The 26,309-nt window shown below is 36.5% G+C and overlaps 1 protein-coding gene across 19 annotated transcripts in view; it reads left to right on the top strand.

Moving 5' to 3' along the window:
* KCNMA1 (potassium calcium-activated channel subfamily M alpha 1) overlaps window positions 1-26,309 on the top strand; it is a 402,334-nt gene that overhangs the window by 218,081 nt on the left and 157,944 nt on the right. For all 19 annotated transcript variants that reach the window (XM_063163853.1, XM_063163852.1, XM_063163851.1 and 16 more), the window contains exons 4-5: window positions 9,037-9,130; window positions 10,046-10,157. In XM_063163853.1, coding sequence (XP_063019923.1) covers window positions 9,037-9,130; window positions 10,046-10,157 — 206 coding nt within the window. The remainder of the gene's footprint in view (window positions 1-9,036; window positions 9,131-10,045; window positions 10,158-26,309) is intronic.

Genomic DNA, 26,309 nt, shown 5'->3' with positions numbered 1-26,309 from the left:
TCACTTTGTTGCCAATTGCAAATAGCTCTGTAAATTTGGTAGCATTACATAGGCATCAGGAAAGCAGACCTTTGTTCTGCAGTTGTACCAACTAAATTTGCCTCCTAATTTCGTATGTGAATGTTGCAGGAGTTAAAATTAGGAGCTTCTTTTTTCTTTCCCATGGGAAATCCACAACTGTCTTAGTTTCTAAATGGATTTAATTTTGCATTAAAAACTGCCAAGTTACAGCATTTAAATATATGTTTAAATTTTAAATAAATTTCAGTCAAAGGGGAAAATAAGAACAGCATAAACTCTTAAGGCCCATTCTTTATGACATGATGCTGAGAAGTGAAAGGATCAAAAGAAAAAAAATCTCTGATTCTGAGAAAAATGTTTACTAAAAGACACAATTGTGCCAATTTAGTACTTATTGATCTGGTTTTGTTGGTTTTTTCCTTCTGATATTGGATGTTTTTTTGAAGGACAATAGGGAAATCTATTCATGTTTCCCCAAATTAGTCTGAGAGCTTGCCAAGGTTTCCTCCCAAGTTATTAGGAAGATTGCAAAGAAGGACTAAGTTGTAGAATGCATTTGCGAATAGATGAGTCATGATGACTTGTTTAATTAGGTTAGAAATAGAAGGGTTAATAGTCTATTGCCAGCTTGTGGTCTGTCAGACTTTAAAGAATAGTAGAAGATGTTGTAATGAAATTAGAAATGGGAAATAAGGACAGACATTTCAAGTGTTCTTGCGTTTTGTTTTTGTTTTTTTTTTTTCTGAAAAGCAGAGTGCTTGCAAATTATGAAGTGTAGGTTAAACACAGTGTAAGAAATCTTGGAAGAGAGCTTTATTTCATGTTATTCAACAGTTTTATTTTAATCAGACTTCTATTTTACTTATTTTGAAATTGAACAACGAGGAATCTGATTGGTGATGTAGTTCAAAGACAGCTTAGTGTGTATGAGTCTAAGATCATCAAAGTATTTTCAGAAGGAATGTGTGAGGTGCATATCAAAGTGAAGAGGGAAGGCCACTCCATGTGTATACTGCAGAAATGGAGATGGAAACAAAGATAGTAAAACAGACTAACCCAAAATAAATTCATTACATGCTGAAGTTAAGGGGGTTTTGTGAGTGGAAAGAGACATAGTTTCATCCATTAAGCAAAGGGGAGGCAGAATTGAGAATTGGCAAAGTACTCCAGGATTTGACATTGACACACTTCAGGAGCAGAAAGTTCACACACTCTTTGTGTGTATAGGAGAAACAGCTAAGAATTTAGACGTAGAAGGTTGAGTGGTCAAATAGGATTTAAATGTAAATAAAATAAGAAGATACAAGAAATGATTGCAACATCATCCTCAGCTATCAGGCCATAACTGTCTACAAAATTTGGTGAGAAGGGGATCGCTTCTCCCTCACTCACTAGCTCCAGGTGCACGAAACCTCTAAAAAACATCTCTAAGCAGGGATGTCATGATCCCATAGAGTTTTATGGACCCAGGCCTTAGGGCTGTGACAGCAGATTATGAGGCACTTCTCCTACAGGCCAAGGGCGTCTTCACCTTGCCTTGACCAGTGCCTTGTTCTGGTGGTCCAGCTGTCTGTCCTTCCTCCTTGGCAAGGAAACCACCTTCACTCTGCCCGCTCTTCCTGCAGCACTAACTGAAGGTGCCGGCAGCAGGAGCTCCCCAGCGGTGCCCCACGTCATGGCAAGGGACAGTGAGGTGATTCAGACTTGTGGTCAAAAACCTCATTGGTGCAATGACTCAAAGAAAGGCTTTCTAAACGGAGATGCACTTAACAAGCATCTTGTGTTGAGAAGATGAATGCAGATACAGTAAGAAAATAATGTTTTTCTTACTGTGGGCTCACAGGGTTAGGAAGTGAGGAAGCTGCTTGAAGTAAGAAAAAATATGTTATGCTCTCTGTCCCTTTTAAGATGTTTGGCATCTTTGGTTCTAATTAAGTCTTGGTGATTTGCTTTAATTATGATATTTGTTTCCCAAGGTATCTATTTGATGGGCATCTGCGCTATTTTGCTGTTTGTTCATGCCTGTTTCAGTAAAGAAGGTTTTAACTGCTTATTCCCTTCTGGGCTGTGTGACTAAACCATAAAGGAGTAAACCCTTCTGCCTTAAATGAAAATTGCTTTTACTAAATGATAAAATGTGGCTTTTCTATGGTTTTACTTTAGTACTACATCACTGAAACAGAGTTTAAAATCCTAACCATAAGCAACTTATTTTTCTTTTTTGCTGTACTGTTCAAAATATGTATTAAAGGAGTATAAACAGACACTACTGTATCAAAATTGTGCCAAATTTTTCTACTCTAGTCTTCATAAAATGTGGTTTGCTCTAGAAGTAAATTGCAGGGAATTCAATATTAAAGAGGAGCTTCCAGTAAAACAAAATAATTTGAAAAAAATCCCACCACTTTAAGCAGTTTTATGTACAAAGAAAATTTAGATGCCCAAATTGAGGTATTAATTGCATTGAAATACAATTGGAAAGTGCACTGAGTAGAGTGTCAAATGATGCCATAATAATGAACTTCTAAATATTGAGTGGTTTCTCTTATTTATTTATTTATTTGTTATTTATGTTTTAGCAGCATCGACTGGTATTTCTGTACATAGCTATAATTTCATTTTAAAATTTACTCTCCTCAATGGACATTCCTTCTGATGGAAAGTGTGCATTTTACTGTCTTTTCGTATAATGTCCTGTTGTGCACTCTAAAAACTGTCATGAGTACAGAAAATAAAAACTTCTTTTTCATATGATTTTTCATATGATCACTACTTTAAATTTTATGTTTTATTTTATTGATATGAAATTAAAAATATTTTTATCTTGTTTCTCTAATGGATTTGGCTTTTCCTCCACCATTCAAAAAGCAGATTCACTAAAATTAAAATTGTAAATTAGGAAAATTCTCTGAATTTCTAAAATTTTCAATATCTTCTTAAAGTTCTGAAGTTGTAGCAGCTGTAGTAAGACATTAACATCAGTACTTAATTGGTTGCAGTACAAGTAATTACTTCTGTGGCGGTTTATGAAAGTTTTATATACATATCTTCAAAACACTTGACAAAATGCAAGATTAATAGATTAATATGTCTTAAAATAAACATTTTCCCTTTTTTAAAAAATAAAATTATACACAGGTAAGGATTAGTCTTTGCATGCCTTGTCATTAAAAAGTAAGAGAAAAAAAAGGCAAAAATCCGTTAGGAGCAGACGGACACGATGTGCCAAAAAATAAAACAGTCCACTTTCTTAGCTAGGAAGAACTGTAAATTGCATATTGTATAGTTATTTTAAGTGCTGAATTGGGTGTACAAAAGCTTTCCCATCATTGTGAGGAACATTTAATGTAAAATTGTCCAGACAGGTGTCACTGTGATTGCAAAGCTGGTCGAAAGTCTGAATGACTTTCCTGGAACTCCTTCTCCTTGTTCTGTGTGGTCATGATGGCAGTGGCTGCGCTGGGACAGAGCGTGGTAGTTCTTACTAAGGCCTTGATCTGAAGGTTGCAATGGGCTTTACAGCTCCTATCAAGAGGTGAAAAGATACAGTAAAACCACTCAAGTTATTTTCAGCTCTGTTGCAATTTCAAAAATCCTGGAAAAATCTGAAGGCTTCTGTGGGAATTTTCATATTAATATACTCACAGAAGCAATTTCAAAAAACATTAAAAAGCATTTTTTGCACTCTCACACTCAATTTATGACTATTCAAGGAGTAATTCCAGTAGAAACATTTTGATGCATTACAAACATTTTAAGCGAAACAGAAATAAGCGAGAATAATAAATACATGATATAAACTGGTGGCAAAAATAGTTCTTTAAGCAGCAGTAGGGTCTTTTGAATGGAAGTGACAGGTGGTGCAGCATGTGATAAAATTGTCGTGCACAGTGTTGACTTCAATGCTGATTGCAGCAAAGCTTTAAGGATGCTGGGAACACCTTGTCAAAGTTTTGCAGGAAATATGTAAAATTAAATGGAATTATTTTGTTACCACTCTTGTAGTCGCTCTTGCTCATTGAAGTAGTTTATGCTTATTATAACTGTACAACTGGGCCTCATAGCTACTAGTTTTGTTGTAAAAATTGTATAGATAATCAAAGATGCTCTTTCAAAGTACTTAAAATTATTAGAGAATCATAGAATCATTTATTTTAGAAATGACCTTTAAGTTCTCCAATAGACCACGTCTCTAAGTGCTACAGCTATACATCTTTTAAATACCTCCAGGGATGGTGACTCAACCACTTCCCTAGGCAGCCTCTTTCAACGTGTGACAATGTTTCAGTGAAAAATTGTTCCCTAATATCCAATCTAGCCTTCCCCTGACACAACTTGAGGCCATTTCCTCTTTTTCTGTCACTTATATCCAGGAGAAGATGTCAACCCCCACCTTGCTACACCTGTCCCTAGGGAGTGGTAGGGAGTGATAAGGTCCTTGCGGAGCCTGCTTTTCTCCAGGCTGAACAGCCCCAGGCCCTTGTGCTCCCTTCCCCACAGTTCCCTTCTGTTTTATCTCGGCCCCTGGCTCTTTTGCAGTGTGGGGCCCAGAGCTGGGCACAGCGCTCGAGGGGTGGCCTCACCAGGGCTGAGTACACAGGGATGCTCCCTTCCCTGGTCCTGCTGGACACACTGTTCCTGTTATAAGGCTGGAAGCTGTTGGCCTCCTTGGCCAGTTTGGTGCATGCTAGCTCACAGTGAGCTGGCTGCTGATCAGCAGCTTTAGATCCTTTTCCAAACACCTTTAGAGCTGCTCTTCTCCAAGCCTGTAGCACTGCATGGGGTTGTTTTGACCCAAGTGCAGGACAAGGCATTTGGCCTTGTTGAACTTTGTACAGTTGGCCTCAGCCCATGGATTCAGCCTGTTCAGATCCCTCTGCAGAGCCTTCCTACCCTCCAGCAGGCCAACATTCCCACTCAACTTGGTGTCATCTGTGAGCTTACTGAGGGCTCACTCAATTCCCTTGACCAGATCATAGATCTACACTCCTTGGGCTCAGCCATCCAGCCTTTTACCCAGCTGGTCCAAGCTATGAGCAGCCAGTTTCTCCAGTAGAATGCTGTGGGAATTGGTGTAAAAAGCTTGACTAAAGTCTGGATAGCCTTCACAGCCTTTTCCTCATCCACCAAGCAAGTCACCTTGTCACAGAAGGAGATCAGATTGGTCAAGCTGCACTGCCTTTCGTAAACACAAACAGGCTTGACCTGATCCTGTGGTGTCCTACATGCGCTCTGTGCTGGCTCAAGATGTGCTCCACGACCTTGCCCAGCACCAAGGTCAGGCTGACAGGCTTGTGGTTCATGAATCCTTTTCCTGATCCTTCTTGTAGATGAGTGTCATATTTCTCAATTTCCTGTGAGGTGGGACCTCTCCAGTTAACCAGGTCTGCTGATAAATGATGGAAAGTAGCTTGGTGAGCATTTCTGCCACCCCCCTCAGTTTCTTTGGGTGGATTCCATGCAGCCCTTTGGATTTGTTCTAAATGGTGTAGTATTTTACTGACCATTTCCCCTTGGATTGTGAGGGCTTCATTCTGCTCCCTATCTGTCTTCCAGCTCAGGGCACTGGGTACCCAGAGAACAGCTGCTCTTACTATTAAAGACCGCAAAGCAGGTATTAAGTACCCCAGACTTCTCCTCGTTCTTTGCATTATGTTTCCCCCATGTCCAATAAAAGATGGAGATTCTACTTAGCTCTCCTTCTGTTGCTAATGCATTTCTAGAAGTGGTTTTTTTTAAATTTTCTTTTATGCCAGTAATCCGATTTAGTTCTAGTTGGGCTTTGGCCCTTCTAGTTTTCTCCCTGCATAACCTCACAACATCCTTGAAGCCCTCCTGAGTTGCCTGGCCCTTCTTCCAAAGATGGTGCACTTTTATTCCTGAATTCCAGCCAAAGTTCCCTTTTCAGCCAGGCTGATGGTCTTCCCTGCTCATCTTTTTGACGCATAGGGATGGCCTGCTTCAGTGCATTTAAAATTTCCATCTTGAATCATGTCCAGCCTTCCTGGACTCCTTTGCCCTTCAGGACTGCATCCCAAGGGTCTTTCTCAACCAGCCTCATAAACAGGCCAAAGCCTGCCCTCTGGGAGTCCTGCTGGACCCCCTCATTATTTCTCCAAAAATCAAAATCTATTGTTTTGTGATTGCTGTGCCAAAGACAACCTCCTATTGTGTCATCAGCCACCAGTCCTTCTCTGTCCAGAAAAATAGCTCTGGCGGGGTTCCTTCCCTAGCTGGCTGATTTACCAGATGTGCATGCCAGTTGTTGGAGTATTGATCCTGCCACTTTTTTCAGGGGGAGGTGCCCATTGCATTTACAGTTCCATTGTTACTGTAAATTTTATCTAGTTATATGAAATCTTTCCTGTCATTGCTAGTATGCTATTTCATTGATTTTTCTCAGACATATTCTTCTGTCCTTTTGTGGTATAAATGTATGAAACCATGCATGGAAGGGGAGTAAAAACAATTCTAATAGTCTGTTGTCTTTTTCAGAAGTGAAACCTTTGCTGCTCTAACGGGGTGAAATCCCATAGGATATGCCACATGATTTTAATATAAACCAGGGAGTTTTATTAGTATTATTGCTGGTCCTGGAGACCCTTGTGCACTACTAAGAAGTACAGCACTTCTGGTGTTGGGAAACTCAATGTAAAGACAAGTTTCAAATTGGCTTCTTTCTGCAGAATTGTGCAATGATAAACATTACTGGCCCTGTTTTTCTTACAGCTCAGATGTCAGCTACTAGTGAGAAGAAAAATCAAATATCCAAACGGAAAGTTTAATTTAGAATGTTTAAAATCTTTTATAATCCATCTGTGAAAAAATTGATAATTTCTTCAGCGTCATGCCCTTCTGACAAAATCATCATTTGAAATAAAAAAGAAGGATGCTGTGTTTGTCTTTGAAATGGACAACTTAAATATTGAAAGAGAGGGATTCTCTCTGAAATGAAGGAAGTTTAAAGGATATGACTAGGAGAAACAGTGGTTTTGGTGAACAGAAGTTACTAATCAGGATTGTCATCCATTGGGCTAAGTGTTTTGCCAAAAAAAAAAGTTTTATTTTGCATTAGATAATTTGTCAGATCTTGTAGGTTTTTGTAAAGGACAGTGACACTAAAGTAGAGCTGTTAGCTGCAACCTTAGCTGACCTTAACTAAAAATTGCTCTCTATCCTGGTTATAAGCCTCTGCAGTCCATTAGCTTTGGTGAATTTCTCCAGCTTTTGCAGGAGCCTAACCCAGAGTTAAGGGCTGGTGCAGGGTTGTTGGTTCTGTTCCTCTGTATTTCCTGTTGGTAGGGTGCACTGTGGCTCAGTGTGTGGCCTACCTTATTTTGACAAAATCCTTTGTTCTCATTAGTGCTTTACAGAAGATTATCCAGTTGGGTTCTCAAATTACATCCAGTATTTTTGTAGCTAAAACTGTGTTTGTAAATATGGGGTATTGTCTGCTCTCCTGTATGTTAACATATGGCTTCTCTTCCCTTCTGCCTGCTCTTGTAAATCAATTTTATTTGAACTATAACAGAAGTGTCTCATAACTTCAATGCCTTTCAAATAGCCTTTGAAAAACAGTTTTAATACACTTTCCTATAGCACTGAAGCTTCTTAAAATATGAAGCTATTGTACATCAAGGAGAATTTTGCTGTATACATTCATGCATCTAGAGACAGGAGAGAGCATGCTGTAATTAACTTGTTTGACCTGAAATGTATACAAGGAATGGAAAATCTGGCTGCATGTGTAATGACCTGGTAGTCCAGGTAATTTCCTTTATGCCTTAAGTTAGGTACCTGACATTCATAACGCATAGAATCTTGCTTGTTGAGCAGTCTAGCATTATACTTGCAGAAATACTGCTATACTAACTGGTATTATATTCATGTTCAGTGATTTATTTGATCTAGAAAGCCAACAAATTTCTGCTTTTCGAAAAGGAGTTTTCTAGGGCTCCAAATGATCAAATGATCTACATTCTAGTTTCCCTCTATTACACTTGTGATGAACACAGGATCATTTGCAATATATGTGTGTATATATATGTATATATGGTGGGACATTATGTATATATAGTATATACATCAACATATATTGGGACATGATTTTCACTTTGGTCTATGACTACAACATTGGACTGTGGCTTCAACAACCTGTTTTAGAAACCTTACAAATAAATCACTGATGATACTTATGGAAGTTACCACCTTCCTTAGATAAAAGTATATTTATAAAGTACCAGTTTGTATAGAGCAAGCTTTGGATCTGTCCCACTGTCAAACAGAGCATAAAATAAGAAGCTAAAATTTGCAATGGCTGCCTGAGACACACAAGGGTATTTTAATTAACATGCATGCAGAAATTAACCCTTAGAGTACTGCTTCAAATTCTTCAATTTATTTTGTTATTTAATTTTACCAGTGGGCTATGCTGCTTTTCTACTCAGTTCATAGTACTGTACATAAAGTACATTAAATGGCCATACAAAAAAAAAAAAAAAAGTGAGAAAAAGAAAAAAAAATCCAATCAACTTTTTATAAACAAGGGATTCTACAAGACTAAGTACTCCAGGTTGCTAATGGGTAATGTATTCCTAAGCAACTATTTTTTTTAAAGGTTTTATGAATTAAAAGCATGTAATGTTTCACTGTACCTGTGTACTTGTTAGGTTTCTTCCTAAAGTATCATAGGTGTGTCCTTTAGAAAGAAGTCAGTTCTTTAAGGGTTAATGTGGGGTTAAGCAATCCTGAGGTATTCTCCTGCTTGTCCTCTCCTAAAGGTATCTGCATGTTAATTCTCAAATATTACCTGAAGAGGTGACTATGAATACTGTATGAATGACTAACTGAATGAATGAAATAGTTCCTTTGAAATGCTTGCTTGTATCTAGTAAAGGACTGGAAAACAGAAACCTGATTTCTGGATCAAGGTCTTTAATGAAATGCAAACAATTCTCAGCAGAGTAGAAACTCACATACTTACAGTTTATTCTGATTTCTTTGTCTTTCAAATAGCCCAATAGAATCCTGCCAGAATTTCTACAAAGATTTCACATTACAGATCGACATGGCTTTCAATGTGTTCTTCCTACTCTACTTCGGCTTGCGTGTAAGTAGTGTCTTTCTGGTAGCAGGAGGCAGGGAGGGAAGGCAGCTGCTGTATATGGAGATTGAAATAGAGATTGTATTTTCTTTGAAAAAAAGACAATATCTTCTTTAATGCAAAGAATATGAGCATGGTTTTGAAATGTGCAAGTCAAAGTTTTAAGACTTAGATCTGCTCCATTAAATATCTTCATGATGCACTCGTTTTTTCCCTTTATTTGTATTTTTACATTTAATGTTTATATAAAGCAAATGTTTCAATTATTTTTTAATTATTAATCAAATGCAAATGGCAGTTTCACCTTATTTAAGCACATAGGCAAGTTCTAACTATGATGCCCATGGCATCTAACCTTGCTGCTTTCCCAGGGCCGATCTTGTATTCAGGAGAGAGAAACGACCACATGGTTTCATTCAAAAGCCTGAAGTGCTGCTGCAGTCCCAAACTATGCCTTGTAGGAGTCACCCTGCTGATCTCCTCTGGACTTGTAATGATGGGACTCTGTGAACAGCTCTGTATTGAGAAATTTGTGAACACCAAATGCATGATAAGACTACCACCAGCATATTTGGTGTGCTGGAACAAAAGTGATGTGCTTCCAAATACTTTATAATTGCCTGCAATTTTCTAATATTACTGATACATTGTCAACAAATGTGGAAGAACTATTTTTAGCACAGATACTACAACTGATAACATAGATGATCTATCTCTCTAGTTGGACCTTTCATTTTAATCTCAGTGTTATTATCAAGAAATTCACATTACAGACTTCTTTCCATGTTCTGTCTGGACTGACCTAAAACATCAGTTACTACACTAACTTTTGGGTTTAATATTTTAGAACAGATACCTGCAATCAGCATGATAATAATCTGATTATTTCATCTCTTCCCCTCTTTTTTTTTTTCTTTCCAGTTTATAGCAGCCAATGACAAGCTATGGTTTTGGCTAGAAGTTAACTCAGTGGTAGATTTCTTCACGGTCCCTCCAGTGTTTGTGTCAGTATATTTAAACAGAAGTTGGCTTGGTAAGTAATATAGTTTAACCTTTAAAATGCTTGTTATAAAATTACTTTAGCTTTGCACATTTGGGTGGAGAATCTGTTGATCTTATGTCATTGTATAAATAGAAGAATGTTTCCAAAGTAGTTTTCAAAGTGAATTTTAAGCAGAAATGTGGATTTTGTCAGAAAAAGCACTTACTATATCAGTTTTGTTTTCAACTCTTTACTAATCTCCTACTCCAAGGGGCGGAGAACTTCCATTTTGGAAGTACTGTGTAACTGCCTTTATCAAACCATGAATTTGATTTGTCTCAGCTCACAACCTGAACAGGTGATCTAGATCATTGATTCACTGAACTGGATTGCCATGGATCATTGTCAACAATGAAATCAATATATTCTCATTGCATTTTTTTAAGCCAGTGTGGATTAATTTTGAATCCACTGAAGTGACTGATTTGGGAGATACATTTAGACACTTAATATTTTTACTGGACTGCTAGAAATGCAATAGAAAAGGTGTGCCACATGTAAAAGGGAATGCAAAATGAAATAGAGAGGACACTCAATTAAAAACATCCATAATATGCCAAATGGAGTTTCCTGTACAAGTGTTATAGGAATTTTCATTAGGAAAAATGAACGTCAAATGTTGTGATTTTTTTTATTCGGAGAAAACATCCTAAAAATGGCATATATCTTTAGACAACATATGAAACCTCACAGTTTGGCAATTCATACCTCCAGAAATACAGGCACTTATTGTCCCTGAAAACTGAAGAAATTCTTATCTTAAATGTTTCATATGGAAAATCAAATAAACCAGAGGGTCTTTAGTAGTCTTTTAACTTTTTCATCTTAATATAGAAGTGCAAAGATACAAAAATTATTGATGAAATTTTTTTTTATGGAAAGAGATCAGTTAATTTATAACCACAGTAAAGGTCATATCAGTGGTTATTAGTATGCCAGGGAAGAAAGCAATAAAACAGCCAGAAAAGATCACTACACATCCTCATATGACTACTCTCTTTATCACATATCACTTCTGTCACATATAGAAAACTAAGTAAGACTTTTGAAAGGGAAAATGTCATACAGCTCCACATTATGTTAGGGAATAAAATTTAAAAAGGAGGTATGTAAGTAAAAAACATGCTTATCCTTGAAAGAAAATTGCCGATTTCGGTAGCTATAACTTTATCTCAGATTCCTTGCATTATGTGAATTAGAGGGATGGATTTTCACTCCTGTATGGGATATATCTGAGTTTCCCAAAAACTTTGAGGTTGAAGTCCTTAGAGATTAAGTCTGTCTGAGAGAATAAATAGAATCACAGGATCTATTGAAAAGGAATATGAAATGAGAAAGTAGCAAGACCACAAACTCTGGGAAATGAGGCAGAGATAATTATTTGGAATGAACACCCTTCATGAAAGTGACTGCGTAATTGACTGACTCATGGTGACACAGCAATCCAGCTAACAGTACTGACAGGGATAATGAGAGCTTTTGCACATTTAGCAGTTTCTGCTGCATGGATTTCATAAGTTTTATGTCAGTTTTCAGGAAGAGTTGAGCACTCATAGAGTTGAAAGAATTTCCATATCTCTTAATTCCACCAACATCACTTGATCTTGATTTCTTGTTTAAAACCCCACTTTGCCTGTTTCCTTGTGGAGTTCCCCTGAGACATTTATCACCTGCTGAGGCAAAAAACTGATGTGTTTTTTAGTGTAGTCATCTTAGGAATAACATATTTACAATGTTCTAGCTTTGCACCTGCTTCCAGAGGGGTTTTCATTTTAGATAAATCATCCTTAGTGAAATCATTCACTAATTCAGAAACGTGAATGTTTTGGATTCCTAACATGGCTTTAATTTAGACCAGAAAGTTATTTTGAGAAGCTGTGATGAAAGAATTTTTAAGTGAATATATCAAAATGTATTAATGAAGCCTGTATATTCCTTTTTACACCTTTGAAAGGGATGGCCAAATTTACTGCCTGTAGAGCTCAAATCATACATGTAGGTAAATACCCTGGTAGGACTGAGTGTGTGAGTAGAGGGGAAGGGAATGTGTTTAGACCACATTATTTAGTTTCAGGCTAGATGGCTACTTTGCCTTTTTCTTTTATATAAATATTGTAATTGAGAGAGATATCCTTCTGCTGAGGGGGATTCAGAACAAATAAGTTGTGGGTTTTGCACAAGTTGTCCCCATGTGTCTGTAGGATTAGCAGGGAGGTTTGCCTTTTAGTGAGGCAAAAATCATACAACATTGGCACATTTTAAGAATTTCTTAATGATTTAGCAGGTTGCCTTTGTGTGCTTTAGATTTCAGGATCATTAGGAGCCAAAATAAAACACACCATCTGGAATGTATTGTGCATCAGGATCTTTCCAGTTTATTTCATTATTGATTCATGTCAGTCAGCTGTAATGAGTTCATTGAAGTACTTGGCAGAATCCAAGTTCCCAAGTGGCTCTGAATGCCCAATTCTACAAGAGCTGTCCTGGTTTAGCTAACTGACTAGTATCACTATAGACCCACAGTTTGAGCAGTATTTTAAAGAAACCAAACTATCCTAAACAAATGATAAGCTTTGCCTATGGAGCAGTAAGTGCTTACAGAAAGATGTGAAGCATAGCAGAGGACATGCTCTGGATATATCATCTGATCATGTAGAGAAGTGGAAGGCCATTGGTTTCTTCTGTTCTTATGCTGGCTCACAAATGCCATCATTCAACTATTGTACAGCTCTTAGTATGTGAAGCCTTCTCCTTTCCCTGATACTCTTTTGTATTCAGCTGTTCTTTACATATATTTTTGCATCTTGAAATGCTGTATATGAATTAAATTTTCAATCAGTATTCATAGAGGATATTTCAAATCTAGTCTTCTACCTAGATTCCAGTTTGCAGACAACATTTGGTATTGAAAGACAGATCAGATTATACTTTTTCAAAAGTTTTCTAGGAATATCATTATGATCAATGTCTAAAGTAAAGATGAAGGCAAAACAGCACTTCAAACCTGCAAAATACCAGATTTTTAGATTTGGTAAAGCCTTCAGAAAGGGTTTCTGTGGTATCGTTTTTGCGTGCAGAGGATAGCATAAGAAAAGGAAGCACGTGAAAAGAGTGCATTTGGCATATGAAGAGAGCTACATATTATTGATAAATTTGAGGAAATAGAGATAGGAAAGAAATTTTTAATGAATCTGTATAATTTAGTGATGTATAGTGCTTTATCGTGCTATATAATAATTTCTTATGTTCTGACTTGAAAACTGTACAGAAATGAACATCAGTGGGTTTTTGGATGCTCATTTTCATCTAGATCCCCATGACATTTTTCCAACACTGTTTTGCAAACAGTAACATTTGTGTAGATACTTGCTCATGAGCTACAGCTGTGCTTTATCAAATCATATGTATTGCTTGCAGAACTCTCTACAAGAAACTTTCTGATAATGGTAGGACAGTTCTCCAGGTGCAGGATTCTACAGAGTGGAGAGATTCTTCCCAAGGGAAGAATGAGTTACAGGTGACTTTGGCAGTGAATTTTAACCAAATTATTTCCATGCATTGCTGAGTTTGTGTATTTTGTTTATAGTCCAAGGGAAGGTAGGCTAATAGGGTTGTTTGACAAAGATAATTTGCAATGGGAGAAATAATGGCATGGTAAATTTTGTTGTTTGGTTTGTTGGTTTTTTAACCACAAAGTTGTCATAATTTGAGTATCCTAGCTAAGTTTCAGATTCAGAACTTTCTTCCTTTGGATAGGTTGTGGTCTGAAAAATTGGAGAGTCCTACAACAAGTTAATGTCTTCCAGTTTTATTTAGTAAAGACTCAATAACACTTTACACGCTTAAAACCCTTATTCTATCTTCTGTGATAGCAAAGCCAATTCAAATATCTGAAATGCCTTTAATCATGTACTTGTATGCTTATGAAAAAAGAAATATTGATTTTATGATCTGACGGTATTGAACTAAATTGCCTTGACAGGATTGTATTGTTAGAGGGGGATTTAACATAAGAAATATGATCTTGGCTTCACATTTTCAAGACTACGTGAATGAGGAACAATCAGCCTTAGATTGTGATATTAATACAAAGTTATCAATACAACATAATATATGAATTTGATAGTGTCTTATTATTGAATCACAGAAATTAAAGATAAAAAAGGTCTTTTAAACAATTTTACTTCCTTTTTCTGACCGTATGTTTCATCTGTTCTACTGTACAGAAAATCAAGTGATAGAAACTGTTTGATTCCTATAAATTCTATTATCAGGAGGATTTTTTGTTCATCCTTATTTCCTCACATGCTTTTTAGTCTAAGTTGCTGCTGATGCTGTACTTTTTTTTCAGAAAATCATTTGAGATATATAGTGGGGTAAAGAAGAGAGACAACACATGCAAATATAGACACATGCAAAGCATAGAGAACAAATCTCTTCAGGTGGTGATTAGTGTAGTTTGGGAAGGGGAGAATTTTTTCCAGTGTTTGCTCAAATTCTGTCCAGGTCCTGTTCGAGACATGTCAATTCATTTTGGATGAGACTTGTGGTTTCAGTACCAATGCCTGGTCAGAGAAGAGTATTTCCAACAACTCTGGTGGAAATTCAGGTTTCTTGTTGAATCAGAGAATGAAATTGGTTTAGAGATAAATTTGGAGAAAAATTGGTTGTGTCTTATTAAGGTAGTTAAGGCGATGGTGTGAAGCATTCTGCCCATCCAGCAAGTGTTCCTCAAGATAAAGCTTTAGTTAAAAATCTGTATATGAAAACATTTGTTTTAATATCCTGTAGACTTTCTTGCCATAATCTCTACAGAACAGCTCATCCTGAAAGCATATTTCAATCTGTAGAATATTTGATTCCTTTTAGAAAACAGTTTAATAGAATTTAGTTACGCTGACACAAAGAAGCCTTCTGATAACTTGGTTATAGGGATACCACTTTGACTTTGCATTAATTTACTGGATTTTGGTGCATCTACAGGTTGCAAAGCCCCCTTGCTCAGCACCTTAAATTTGCAGTAATTTGCAATAACTTTATCAAGTGTTGTGCATTTCTGCCATCTGTTGGTGGAATCTTTGAGTGCACATCAAAATTCTACAATTCATTTCTGGGCTCCCAGGTGGTAAGTTAATATGTATAGTTCCTTGTAGGCATTCAGTCTAGTCTTTATACACTCTCCCGTAGTTATTCCCCTGATAGCTTCATCCGCTGCTTTTTTACTGTATTTTTTAAAATATTTTGAATCTGTGTTAGTTTGTTGCTGAGTGGGATCTGCTCAACTTTGAATTTTGAATGCTTGTTGTTTACAAGCAACTTTATAAATAATACAATTGATTTCTACCCAAATCCAAAACTAGAAGTTCTTATACCTAGAACATGACATTTTATATTTTGACATTTTAACATGAATTCCATGATTTCTCGTTACTCTTTTTGATCTTTGGCTCATTTTGCATTTCTAATTTCTGTAACACTGCTCAAAGGAACTATTTTATTTTATAAACCCTGGACCAGAAGTACTGCAATGTCCATGTAGCTCTCATTAATTCAGCACCTAGTGTGCCTCTAGTGTGCTCTGTGGTGCGTGAGTCTGGGTTTATGTGGAATTAAGAAAAGATGCATTATTCAGTTTAAGTAATTAAAACCCCCAAACTGCATATCTGTGTTCCTCCTGACGTTTTTGCAAGACTGAATTAATCAAAGGCAAATCCTGTTGAGACTGAAGTTGATATAAACTGATGCAAAGATAGTTGGGCTTTCACTAAAAAGATTAGAAGTTAAGAATTCCATATGAGACTTGAGAAAGTTCTTCTGTGTCTGTTTTTTTCTGAATATCAAAGGGCTCTGATGGAACTGATGTACTCACCTGAGACTGGAATTTTATTTAAACTGGATCATTCATATCCTTCCTGTAATCTTTTGGCAATTATTTCACTCGACTTTATAGATATGAAACTAAGAAAAGTCAAGAGAGAATTTGATTAAGATTTTTCACTCTTGTTATCATTCTACATTCAAAAGGAGAAACTTCATTAATATGGTCATTTACATGCACTGCTTGACCATCACCTGAGAGGTCCAAACCCCACTGGGATTAGGAAGGATGACTTCTTGTGCTTCAGTGCTCCACATCAGTATGAGAAGAGCAGCTGGTGAGAGCCTGCTGCTGCTAACACCAAGGCTGTGGGCTCGGTCCCTGTATGGGCCACATACCTGGGAGATCCTGGTGGGTCCCTTCCACCTCACAATATTCTGTGAATGTGTTAAGTTTTGACCTTCCTGCTCATGTGACATTTCAGAATTAATAGTTGGATGGCTGAAAATCTGTTCCTTTATCCACTGTTCTGTCTTTACAGTTGCAGTATATTGCTATACACAGACAGACAACATACAGAGAAGGAAAACTTGGGAAGTGTTCTTACAGCTGAAATATTTAAGGCTTTTTCTGAAGTTTTAAATTGCAAGATATTTATACCATATGGCAGTTTCATACAATGTTGACTTTAGTCAAGGGAACAGTATCCTTCATAGTTTGTCACAATTTGCCACTAGTTTCACATCAATTTTTTGAATGCTTAACATTCTCTAGTACTTCTGTATTTATACTCTTTCAATATACAGGGCTTACACTTGATTCACTGCTGACCCACAGATATTTAGCCTTCGTTAACCTTGTTATCACCTTCAGCAGTGTTTAGTATCATGCTAACTCCAATTCTGAATGAAAATAGAAACACATAGAGCAATCTGTTAAATGAAGGACATATTTCTGCACCACAAAAACATCTCTGAAGTTATGACTCTTCCATTGCTACTTGCACTGCAGTGGCTTACCTAATGGATTGCCAGAAAGTTTGCCAATAAAGCTAATGATGCTCAGAGGTCAGGATATACAGGTTCTTTAGATCTGTCTCCTTTTTTGTTGCTTCTTTTAGTTTCTTCTGTTCAGGAAACTTTAATTTGTAATGGTGTTAAAGAAGATGCTGCTAAACTTGGGAGTGCATTTTTGATTCATTTAGGCATTTAGTTTTTAATTGATTATGTAAAAGTCAGTACATTGTATTTATAAATTTTATATAGTTATTAAAGATTTTTTTCTCTAAATCTATCTAGTGAACTTCTCTGCTTTGGTATATATAAAGGGATATGAAGTGAAAAAATTGTTTTCTTGGTATTTTAGGTTTCAGATATCAAAGCTTAACTTGTCTTCAAAATTACGTTTACCAGAAGCAGGTTTTCCTATGATATCTCCCCAGATGCCCTTTGATTCAAAAGCTGAATGTTGGAAAAGTAGTGTATTTAGCTTCATGATTTCATTTGTTTGTTGCTAGTGAATATATAACATGAGGCAATACAAAAAGAGAATAATGCGTATTTTACTTTAAAAATAGTGTTAAACCTTAGAAAAATGAGGGTTTCTGCTTAAGTAAAATGGCTTAAGCAGAAGTATATAACTTCTGCTTAAGTATAAAAGTATATAAAACTTTCTTTCTACAACCATTTTATTGTTGTGGTTATATGTGACTTATACAGGGAAATTATTTTGCCGTCTTTTAAAATCACCTTTTATAAAGTAAGGCAGATGCAACTGTGCTACATAGACAGGTTTAGTCCACAGCATTTTGTTAAGCATTATCCTTCAAGGAGTGCTGGTTTTATTCAAAACAGTAATATTGAAGCATCACTGTGGATGTTTAGCTGAAATGGATCAGCTATCATCTGAAGTGTGAAGTTCAATTTGAAGAGGTTTTGCATTTAAGTTGGGATATCTAGCAACCATAATCTTCATAATCAAAAGTAAATTGTTGTAGTCCCTTAGAAACACAGATGACTGAGAGCAAAATGCTTTTTGAGATTTCTGAAGTACTCAAACTCTCTAGTCATTAGTTCTCCATTATCACATAGTTACTCTGCTTCTCTGTAGAAATTATCTGTCAGCTTTATTGTGGTCCTAATTGCTGATTTTGTTTTTCTTTAATCAGCCCCACACCATGTGGTACATTTTCCCACAAATCTGAAGGAGTTTTTGTGAATGGGTGAGCTCATGGTGCACTACAGAGCCACACTGGTGCCTTTCCAAGCCCTGTGCAGCCAGCAGTTAATGCCAGTTTCATTCGTGCACTCTGCAGCCCCATGGCCGTCCAAAATGTCATTTGCTTGAAGACAGGGAGCAATTGCAGCTGGCCCTGGGCTTGGGGGTGTGGATCATACCTGCAGAGCCCAGCAGGAAGTCTTTTTTTGCTGAGAGCTAGATGGAATATTAGTAGCCAAATAGAGCACTGACATTGCGTGCTGAAAGTAACATGAGGATTATTTTCACATTTTAACAGTTTGCTCAATTTTACTGAATTCTGTTCTGGGATGCTTTTCTCTGAAGTTAGTCAAGGGAGCCAGTGAAGTTCTAGTATTGATTGCAGTGTTGTGACAGCAGAAGAATGAATCACAGCAAGATAAATATAAATTCCTGATATGGTTTTAATATCTTCCACAACCTTCACATTTATGTATTTATTTTTATTTTTCAAAATGCAGCCTTTGAAAATGTTTCCTATTCAACATTCATCTTCCCTGATACCAAAAATCCTAAGTCCTGGAGGGGTTCTTACCAATGTGTGTGTATGTTAGGGCTGCTGTAGGTAATGGGTGTAAAAGTTCAATTTTTAATTACTAACAGAAGTGATTAGTTAAATATGTAAGTAAATAAATTCAAAATATTTTATTAGAAAATATTAAAATTTGTTATGTAGATACATAATTTATAAATATTCTATGCAATTTCATTATTTGAAGTTTAGATACTTATTCAAGCATAATTAATGAAGGGTTTCTTGATGGCTAATGTGGTTGGGACAATGATAACTCTGAAGAAAAAGTTTTTTCATAGTGGCTAGTGTGCAGGCAACATATATTGTGATGGAGTTTCTACATGTGTATTATTGTGAATATGAATTAAAAGGAGATGGGATTCTTTATAAAGCAAATGGTATTATTTGGGCTTTTATTATCTGTTAAATTCCATGTTTGTTTTTTTCTGTGTTGTTTCACTTTCCTTCCTGTTCAGAGCCAAGTGCAGATATCAGCACTGTAAGAGCAGAAACATCTGGAAATATCATCTGAATTCTTTCGTGTTCACTCTCACCTGGGAAATTAATCTAGATAAAATTTTATATCATTGCATGTGGGGCAGATCCTGTAAGAAATATGCTGCATTCAGTGGAAAATAGCCAAAGATACATAGATGTGAGGAACAGTCTTCTAGGAAAATTTCAGACACCTACTTTACTAGGCACTGGCTCTAATCTACTCTGATAGTGCACGGAAATTTCACTATCTTCTCTTATTGATTGGGCAACATCAGCCTTTAAGGGAAAGCCTTTCTGTGCACCTGAAAATGCGAGAATTTTCTTCTCAGTAGGCAGATCACAGATTTTCTGTCTAATGTGAATTAGAAGAGGAGAGTTTTAAATGCTCCTTCCTTTACTGGCTTTATTCTTGACTCACTCTTAGTGACGAATTGGCACTTGCAGTTCTCAGACCTCGTGTTTAAACATGATGCACTGCTGAGGAGGTGAAGACTATTTTTTAGTACTGATTGGGGTGAAATAAGGGGTGCTGAAACACAGTGTGTGGATCTATACAAGAGTTGTGTTTCCAAAAAGAAAAACACCATAATCTTTAACTTCTGGAATTTTATGACTATTTTTTAACTTATGGAATTTTATGACTAAGTTCTTAATCCTACAGCTGGTCAGAAATACTGTTTATTGTTTGTACAATATAAATTTGCACAATATGCAAGGAATCATTCTGTATATTGAGTAAAAGGCTATTGCTTTACCAGGACAAGCATAATTTTTTTTTTAATATTTGTCATCTATCTTGTCAGAAAATAGAATTAATGTTTTTTGCACCTGGATCAAAATCACATACAGAATTTTGTGGTGCATCATTTTCATAACTGGTTTCTCATAATTAATTTATCTGCATGTATCTGCTCATATCCATTCTTGAACTATTTTCTTTGTGCAACTCAAAGGCTGAAGAGGCTCACTGAATAGGATGCATTATATCATACTAGTTGATTAGAAGTGAAATACTTGACTCCTTGTCAAGCCCTGTTTCATGGCATGCTCCTTGTTTCTTTGGCAGTTATGGCCTGTGCCTTGTGACTCACGGGAGCAAAGACAGGCACAATTGCAAGGCTTTTTTTAAATCAACCTCCTGCAGCACGAGTCAGGCTTTAGATCTGGCCTTTGCCCTTCCTTTGCCTTTGTTCTTATCATTTGTTCTGCCCTATGGTTACAGCCTCTCAAAATAGCACATTCCTGATTTTAGTGCAATTTGTTCCTGATGAATGCCAGGGAAAATTATATAAGATGCTAACTTGTGGTTTTTCAGGAAGGGAAACCTCTCTATATTGAGTTGTAATGGCCACTTTAGAAAGCAACCCCCAAATTTCCAACCTCCTGTGCAACCTTCTTTGCAAGGTTAGCTTGCTGGGGTTTAATCTCTTTTTTCAAGGCGCATTATGGTTTCTGTAGCACCATCAGTATATTGTACAATTAATATTTTTCTCCCCAAATCACGGAATTAAAAATATATATATTTTCCATCTATTTTGAATATGGAATCACAGTATCTGGAAAGGATTACACAAATGTAATATGAAAAAAATAGAAAAACGAGAGCTGAATAAATTCTTTGCCTTTTAAACTCTTTTTTACCCACTAGGTCAATATGAATATGGTTATTCTTCCCTTCATGGTTTCAATCTTTTGTTAAAAATGGCACCAACGTCACTTTGCTGGGATAATACTTCTTTTGTAATATAAAATATTTACAAGTTAATGGTCCCTGGTTTTATGCAAAGATCTGCTCTTCATTTACTACTGGCTATATCTGTGCTTGGTTTATGGAATATGATACAGTTGTTGCCTGAAGTGGTGTAAAGCAGGAAAGTGAATGTTTACATATTGAGTGACTGGTTTTATTCTTGCTAATGCCAAGCTTTCTGAAAATGGTTTAATAGCTTAAGACTTTGAGACTAGGAGGTTAAAAATAAATAATGCAACTACATGCGTTTTCTCAGGAACTCACGGTTCGATTGTAAATTTACCTTCTAAATAATTTAGTGAGATTAATAAGTGGTAAATTCTTGGCAGAATGAGCATTATTCTGGTTTTGTCATAATCTATAGATGTTGCTACAAAGCTGTACTAAAAAGTAGTTGTTGACCAAGCTGTAGAGCTTTTAAATTTGGACATGGCAGGTTATTTTTTTTTTCTATGGATAATACTTTCACCATTTTTTGAAATATCAGCAATGAAAATTTTATGGGCCATTTTGTGTACAGCAAATGGCTTTTACATTGTCATTTCAGAAGCAATTTAAAAGAGAGAAAAGGTAATGTTGGGAAACTTCTGTGTTCACTTATTGTAAATTAAATTAAAAATGAATTTTCAAGGAGAGATCAGTCAGAGGATATAACAGTTATTTTTCTCTGCAGCAGGTTTCTCCTTGGCAGGTTTCCTTGTGTTTTGTGGCTTTTTGCAGATTGAGGTTTTGAGCACAACTATAAGCAAATAGCATCCCACAAAAGCACAGCAAATCCATCACCCATGTCTAACCTGTGGTTTAAAGGACAATAATGTGATACCCACTTCTATCCACTACATTGGTTTTCCGAGGCAGGATCTAATCTTCCCTTGCTCTCCTTCAAGGTGATATAGCAAGTACCTAGTCCCTGCATAGCCAAAGGTAAAGTGGAGCTTAGCTGCTGACAAGTCTTGCTTTCTTCTCCTGCATTTTTAAGCTTAATAGCTTCACATTTGGATGGACTTTGAAAGCAAGTTGTCATTTAATCATAGCAGTACTTCCATAAGTATGTAAATCTGTTTTTGTGACAAGTTCAAGAAGGGTCATGGAATGATGTCCTTCAAGGGTATGCTTCTGTAGAAAATACGAAAAACTTGTAAGTACCTTGGATTCATTGAAGGCAAAATAGGTTGTTAAAAGTCATTCTAGAGCTCTTTATAACAAAATGTTTGTTGATTAGTTTGGATTAAATACTTCAGAGCAGACGTTTCAGGTACTGCTGATAACACAGGGCTTTGGAGTTTTGGGTCTGCCTCAGACCAGGAGGCCAAGGACCATGTCCTTCACAGGGGCAGGAAACAGTGATAGTCTACTGATGGCACCACCTTCATGAGCTTAATTGGACTCCAGGCTTTCACTCAGATGTTCATCTAAGCTAGAATACTTAAAAGGTACTTTTCTGGATAGCTGAAAAAAAAAATTAGTCTGCAGAGAACAATTTTCTGTAATCTAATTTTACATCTAATATAAAAAAATTGACCAAGTAATAGATTGATGTTATAGATGGTAGCAAACTCTAAATGTCACTGAAAATAAGAAGCTGTCTTATGTAATCGAGTTGTAGAACAAAATACTAAAAAATAGTTATTTGGAAAGCAGAAATGTCTGCACAGGAAAGTAATACCAGTAGCTTTGTGTGGCTGGCTGTGATTTTAAGAATGCTTCTCGGCACAATATGCCATCATCCTGCTGCTGCTCAAATTTATATACATTTTTTTTAACTTGTCGAGCAGGTTTACTTTAGATATAATCCTAGTTTGTGTCATTTAATTTATGTTTTCAAATTTTGATGTATGCAACAGATTAAGCAGTGCACTGACCGAAAAGAAATTGATAAAAATCTGGCTATGCCAGGAAGCTGAGGAGTTTAAACAATACTGTCAAATTGTTAAAACCAAAATAATAGGTCATGTAAACTAAACAGCATGGCTCTTGCTATTTATTACTTAGGTCCTGTTTTCCTTTAAAGACATTCCAGGCTTTCAAGGTAAATGGATTCTACACCCAAACATTTGCTGTACTAAGTATAAAGTACACTAATGATAGGTTTAAAATTGGATAATAACAAGATTACAATACTAGTCAAGAGGAAATGCAGAAGGAAAGGAAAATAGTGTGCCTTATATGGTAAAAAGTTAAGTAGGACGTGCATTCAGTTTGAGCTGTACAAGATGTGATTAGTAACACAGATAAGTACTACCCCATTCAAATCTTTTCAGTTGGAGAGGAATGATTCAAGTGCTCACAGATAAATCTTGGATGTTTGTCACATGCAGACATAAACCCCATCCCTACAGACTCAGTGGAACCTGACTGTTGTGACCAGTGGGAACATAACCAGGTTGTTTGTAAGAACTTAGTGTTAAAGGTTACAATGTAAAGGACTCACTGAAGTAGTTTGCTTCACTATCTGCATGTTCCTTATAATTTGAAATTTCTGTGTACTACAATCCCCTTTATATTTGGCAGTCCACCCCTTAATAACATTTCCAAAATGCTTTGAAATCCTGTGTATTTCATATAAGCACATGGTGCAGCCTATTTTTGTGTCTGCTTTGCATTGTACTCCAGATGGCATTGCTATATTTGTGGGTCTTCTGAGGCCAAAAACAAGGGGAAAAAAAGGAAAAGAAAAAAGAAACAATAAGCATATTCCTCAAAATGAAGATAGCTTTACACAATGAAGTTTGTGTATTATGCTCAAAGCAGGAAAAATCATGAAGAAAATCTATCATATGAAATGGAAGAGGATGATTACTTTTGATTTGTAGAGTGGTAGTTGACTGAACAAAACTCCAGTTTTGTGAATATTCATAGAGCAAGTCAGCTTGAGAGAGCTGTGGACTCTATTCTTTGCGCTCATGCTTGATGGCTAAATTGCTTTGAATTCTTTTTCCTTCAGTAAGATAGTTGTCATTAACTGGGATTGGAGGAAGGGTTGTTGTGTTTATTTGAGGTTTTTTAATTTCATCTGAGATAAATCCTGTAAGAGTTGACTGATTATGTTACCTCTGCCTTCTGCATACCAACTTTAACTGGAAAACAGACATGTGAGCTTGCCAAAGAAACTAATACACAGTAAATAATTCCCTTTATGTACATATATTATAAGAGCTATATTCTTTGCTGGAGTACTTGTTCATTCCAAGTGAACAGCATCATGTTTGTGGGTTTTGAATCAATGGGTGTGGTTCTTTGATGTATCTGAAAGAAGCTTATGTGGTAATATCCGGATAGAAGATGGCTTTTAAGCTCTAATACATCTCGGATCAGAGGAGCATCTGCGCTGCCTGCTTGCTTCTGTGATTTGTTTGCCTATCCAGTTTGTGATAGCCTGTTTTGTCAAGCTGAGTTTTGTATTTGAATTCACTCCGTTTGTTTCAAGCTAACGGAAATGAACTAGATTATACTGCATTATCTTTTGATAACAACCGGTAAAGGGGAACTTTATCTTGTGTCCAGTTAAACAAATCTGCTCCCAAAGAGAAGTTCTGTTAAAGAAAGGACTCTGAGCTGTCTCTCCGTGTTGACACTGAATTAGCAAAAGAAAGGGTATAAATCTGTGACCATCTTTGCTGTTAGTGAGTGCTGTGACTGAAGACTGCATCACAGTACTTCGCTGCAGTGCTTCTGGAGCTGAAGATACAGTCATGATTCCCAGCAAGATTTTAGTGTACCACAACCCTTCTGGGGGCACGCGTACAGAAACGTACAAAAGTACTAGAAGGCGTAAAAAATCTCATGGAGAATTGTTCAAAAATGGATATCGTGTCAAACCTGGACATAATATCCCTGAAAAGGAAGAGCAGCGCACTTTGCGAAACTCCTTGGTGTCTTGTTATAGGGTCGGCTCATACTGGGGTAAGGTCCAACTCTGAACTTTTTCTTCAGAACTGTTATGCTGTCTCTGGTGCTAATATTACTGTATTTCTAAAAAAGATATTCTGTTTTATATTTTAACTTAAAAAGAAAAAGCTGCAGTATTTCAGTTGCTTTATAGGAAGAATTTTTTCTCAAACTTATGCAATATACTTCTCTCTCCCCAGCAAAGGGGTTCATTGTTCACCTAGAATCAAATAATCCAGTCTTTATTGAAGGATGGAATGTAATATTCTGCAGTGTTGGTGTGATCAAGAAATTTTGTTTGAAGCTGCTGTCATTTAAAAGGTGTAATATCAAGTTGAAGGAATGTACAACAGAAAGATTTATTCTAAACTTGATTATAGTTTTACTATCCTGGTCATAGAGCATTGATTTTTTTCATACTGCAGGCTATTCCCTCCTCTTGTACTGTTGCATAACAGAGGTGGGGAAATGTATAAAAATATTTTGTCTGGGTTGGTTTCAAGGAGTGACAGATTCTTTTCCTCCCATTCTATTTCTTCTTTTTTTTCAGTTTGAGCTTTCATTTTCAAGTCTATCTACAGGAAGTAAGATCTCAGAAAATTCTGCTGTATTCTATGAAGATGTTCAAAATGGGATTATTTTGCATCCTAAAAATTATCCCTCCATTCTGTGTCTCAAAAAAGGTTCCTAAATATGGATTCTGGGTTTTTTTCTGACTTCAGTAAACTGTGTGATCTTAATGAAATCTAGGGTGGAAGTAGCCATTGATAGCTTTGATGAAGATGTTGTTCTGATGAATGGGTGAATGGTTTGTCAGTAATAAAAGTGGCAAACAGAATCTCTGTGTATTGAAACCTTACACCAATATTTTGGACATATTGTTGTCTCTTAGAGAAAAAAATAAGCAGCCTAAGGCAGTAAGATGGGGATTACATATTTCATTGGTGAGAAACAATGTAATGCTTGGTGTTGTTCTTGTCGAGTGACCTCTCATGTCGAACGCAGAAATATCCCAATTCCTCTTTCTATTTATGAGAATCTCATTTCAATCATATACGTATAGTTGTCATGATTTCCTTGCTTTTCGCTTTAAAGATTTAAAATGGGAAATTTCCTTTTTTTTATTTTGGTGGGGGGGAGGGGGGTGGATTGGGGTTTGCAACCTATAGCTAATCCTGGTTGCTTCTGGATATTAGTCCAGTGGAAAGCATCAGTTCAGCAGAGAGAGTGCCAAACTGTCTGACAGACAGGAAAATACCCTATTGCTTTTAAAGTCAAATAAAGCTGTAAATAATACTCCTTGCTGTAAGCTTTATAGATAAAAATAATTTTCTACTGTAATTGTGTTGCTACTGGCACATAGTCTGTTGGCCGTGTCAGGATCACTACTCTGTTCTAAAGAATCCATCCATTTTGCTG

This window comes from Melospiza melodia, chromosome 9 (genome assembly GCF_035770615.1).
Source record: "Melospiza melodia melodia isolate bMelMel2 chromosome 9, bMelMel2.pri, whole genome shotgun sequence".
Classification (NCBI taxonomy): domain Eukaryota; kingdom Metazoa; phylum Chordata; class Aves; order Passeriformes; family Passerellidae; genus Melospiza; species Melospiza melodia.
This window is presented reverse-complemented; position numbering and strand designations above follow the sequence as displayed.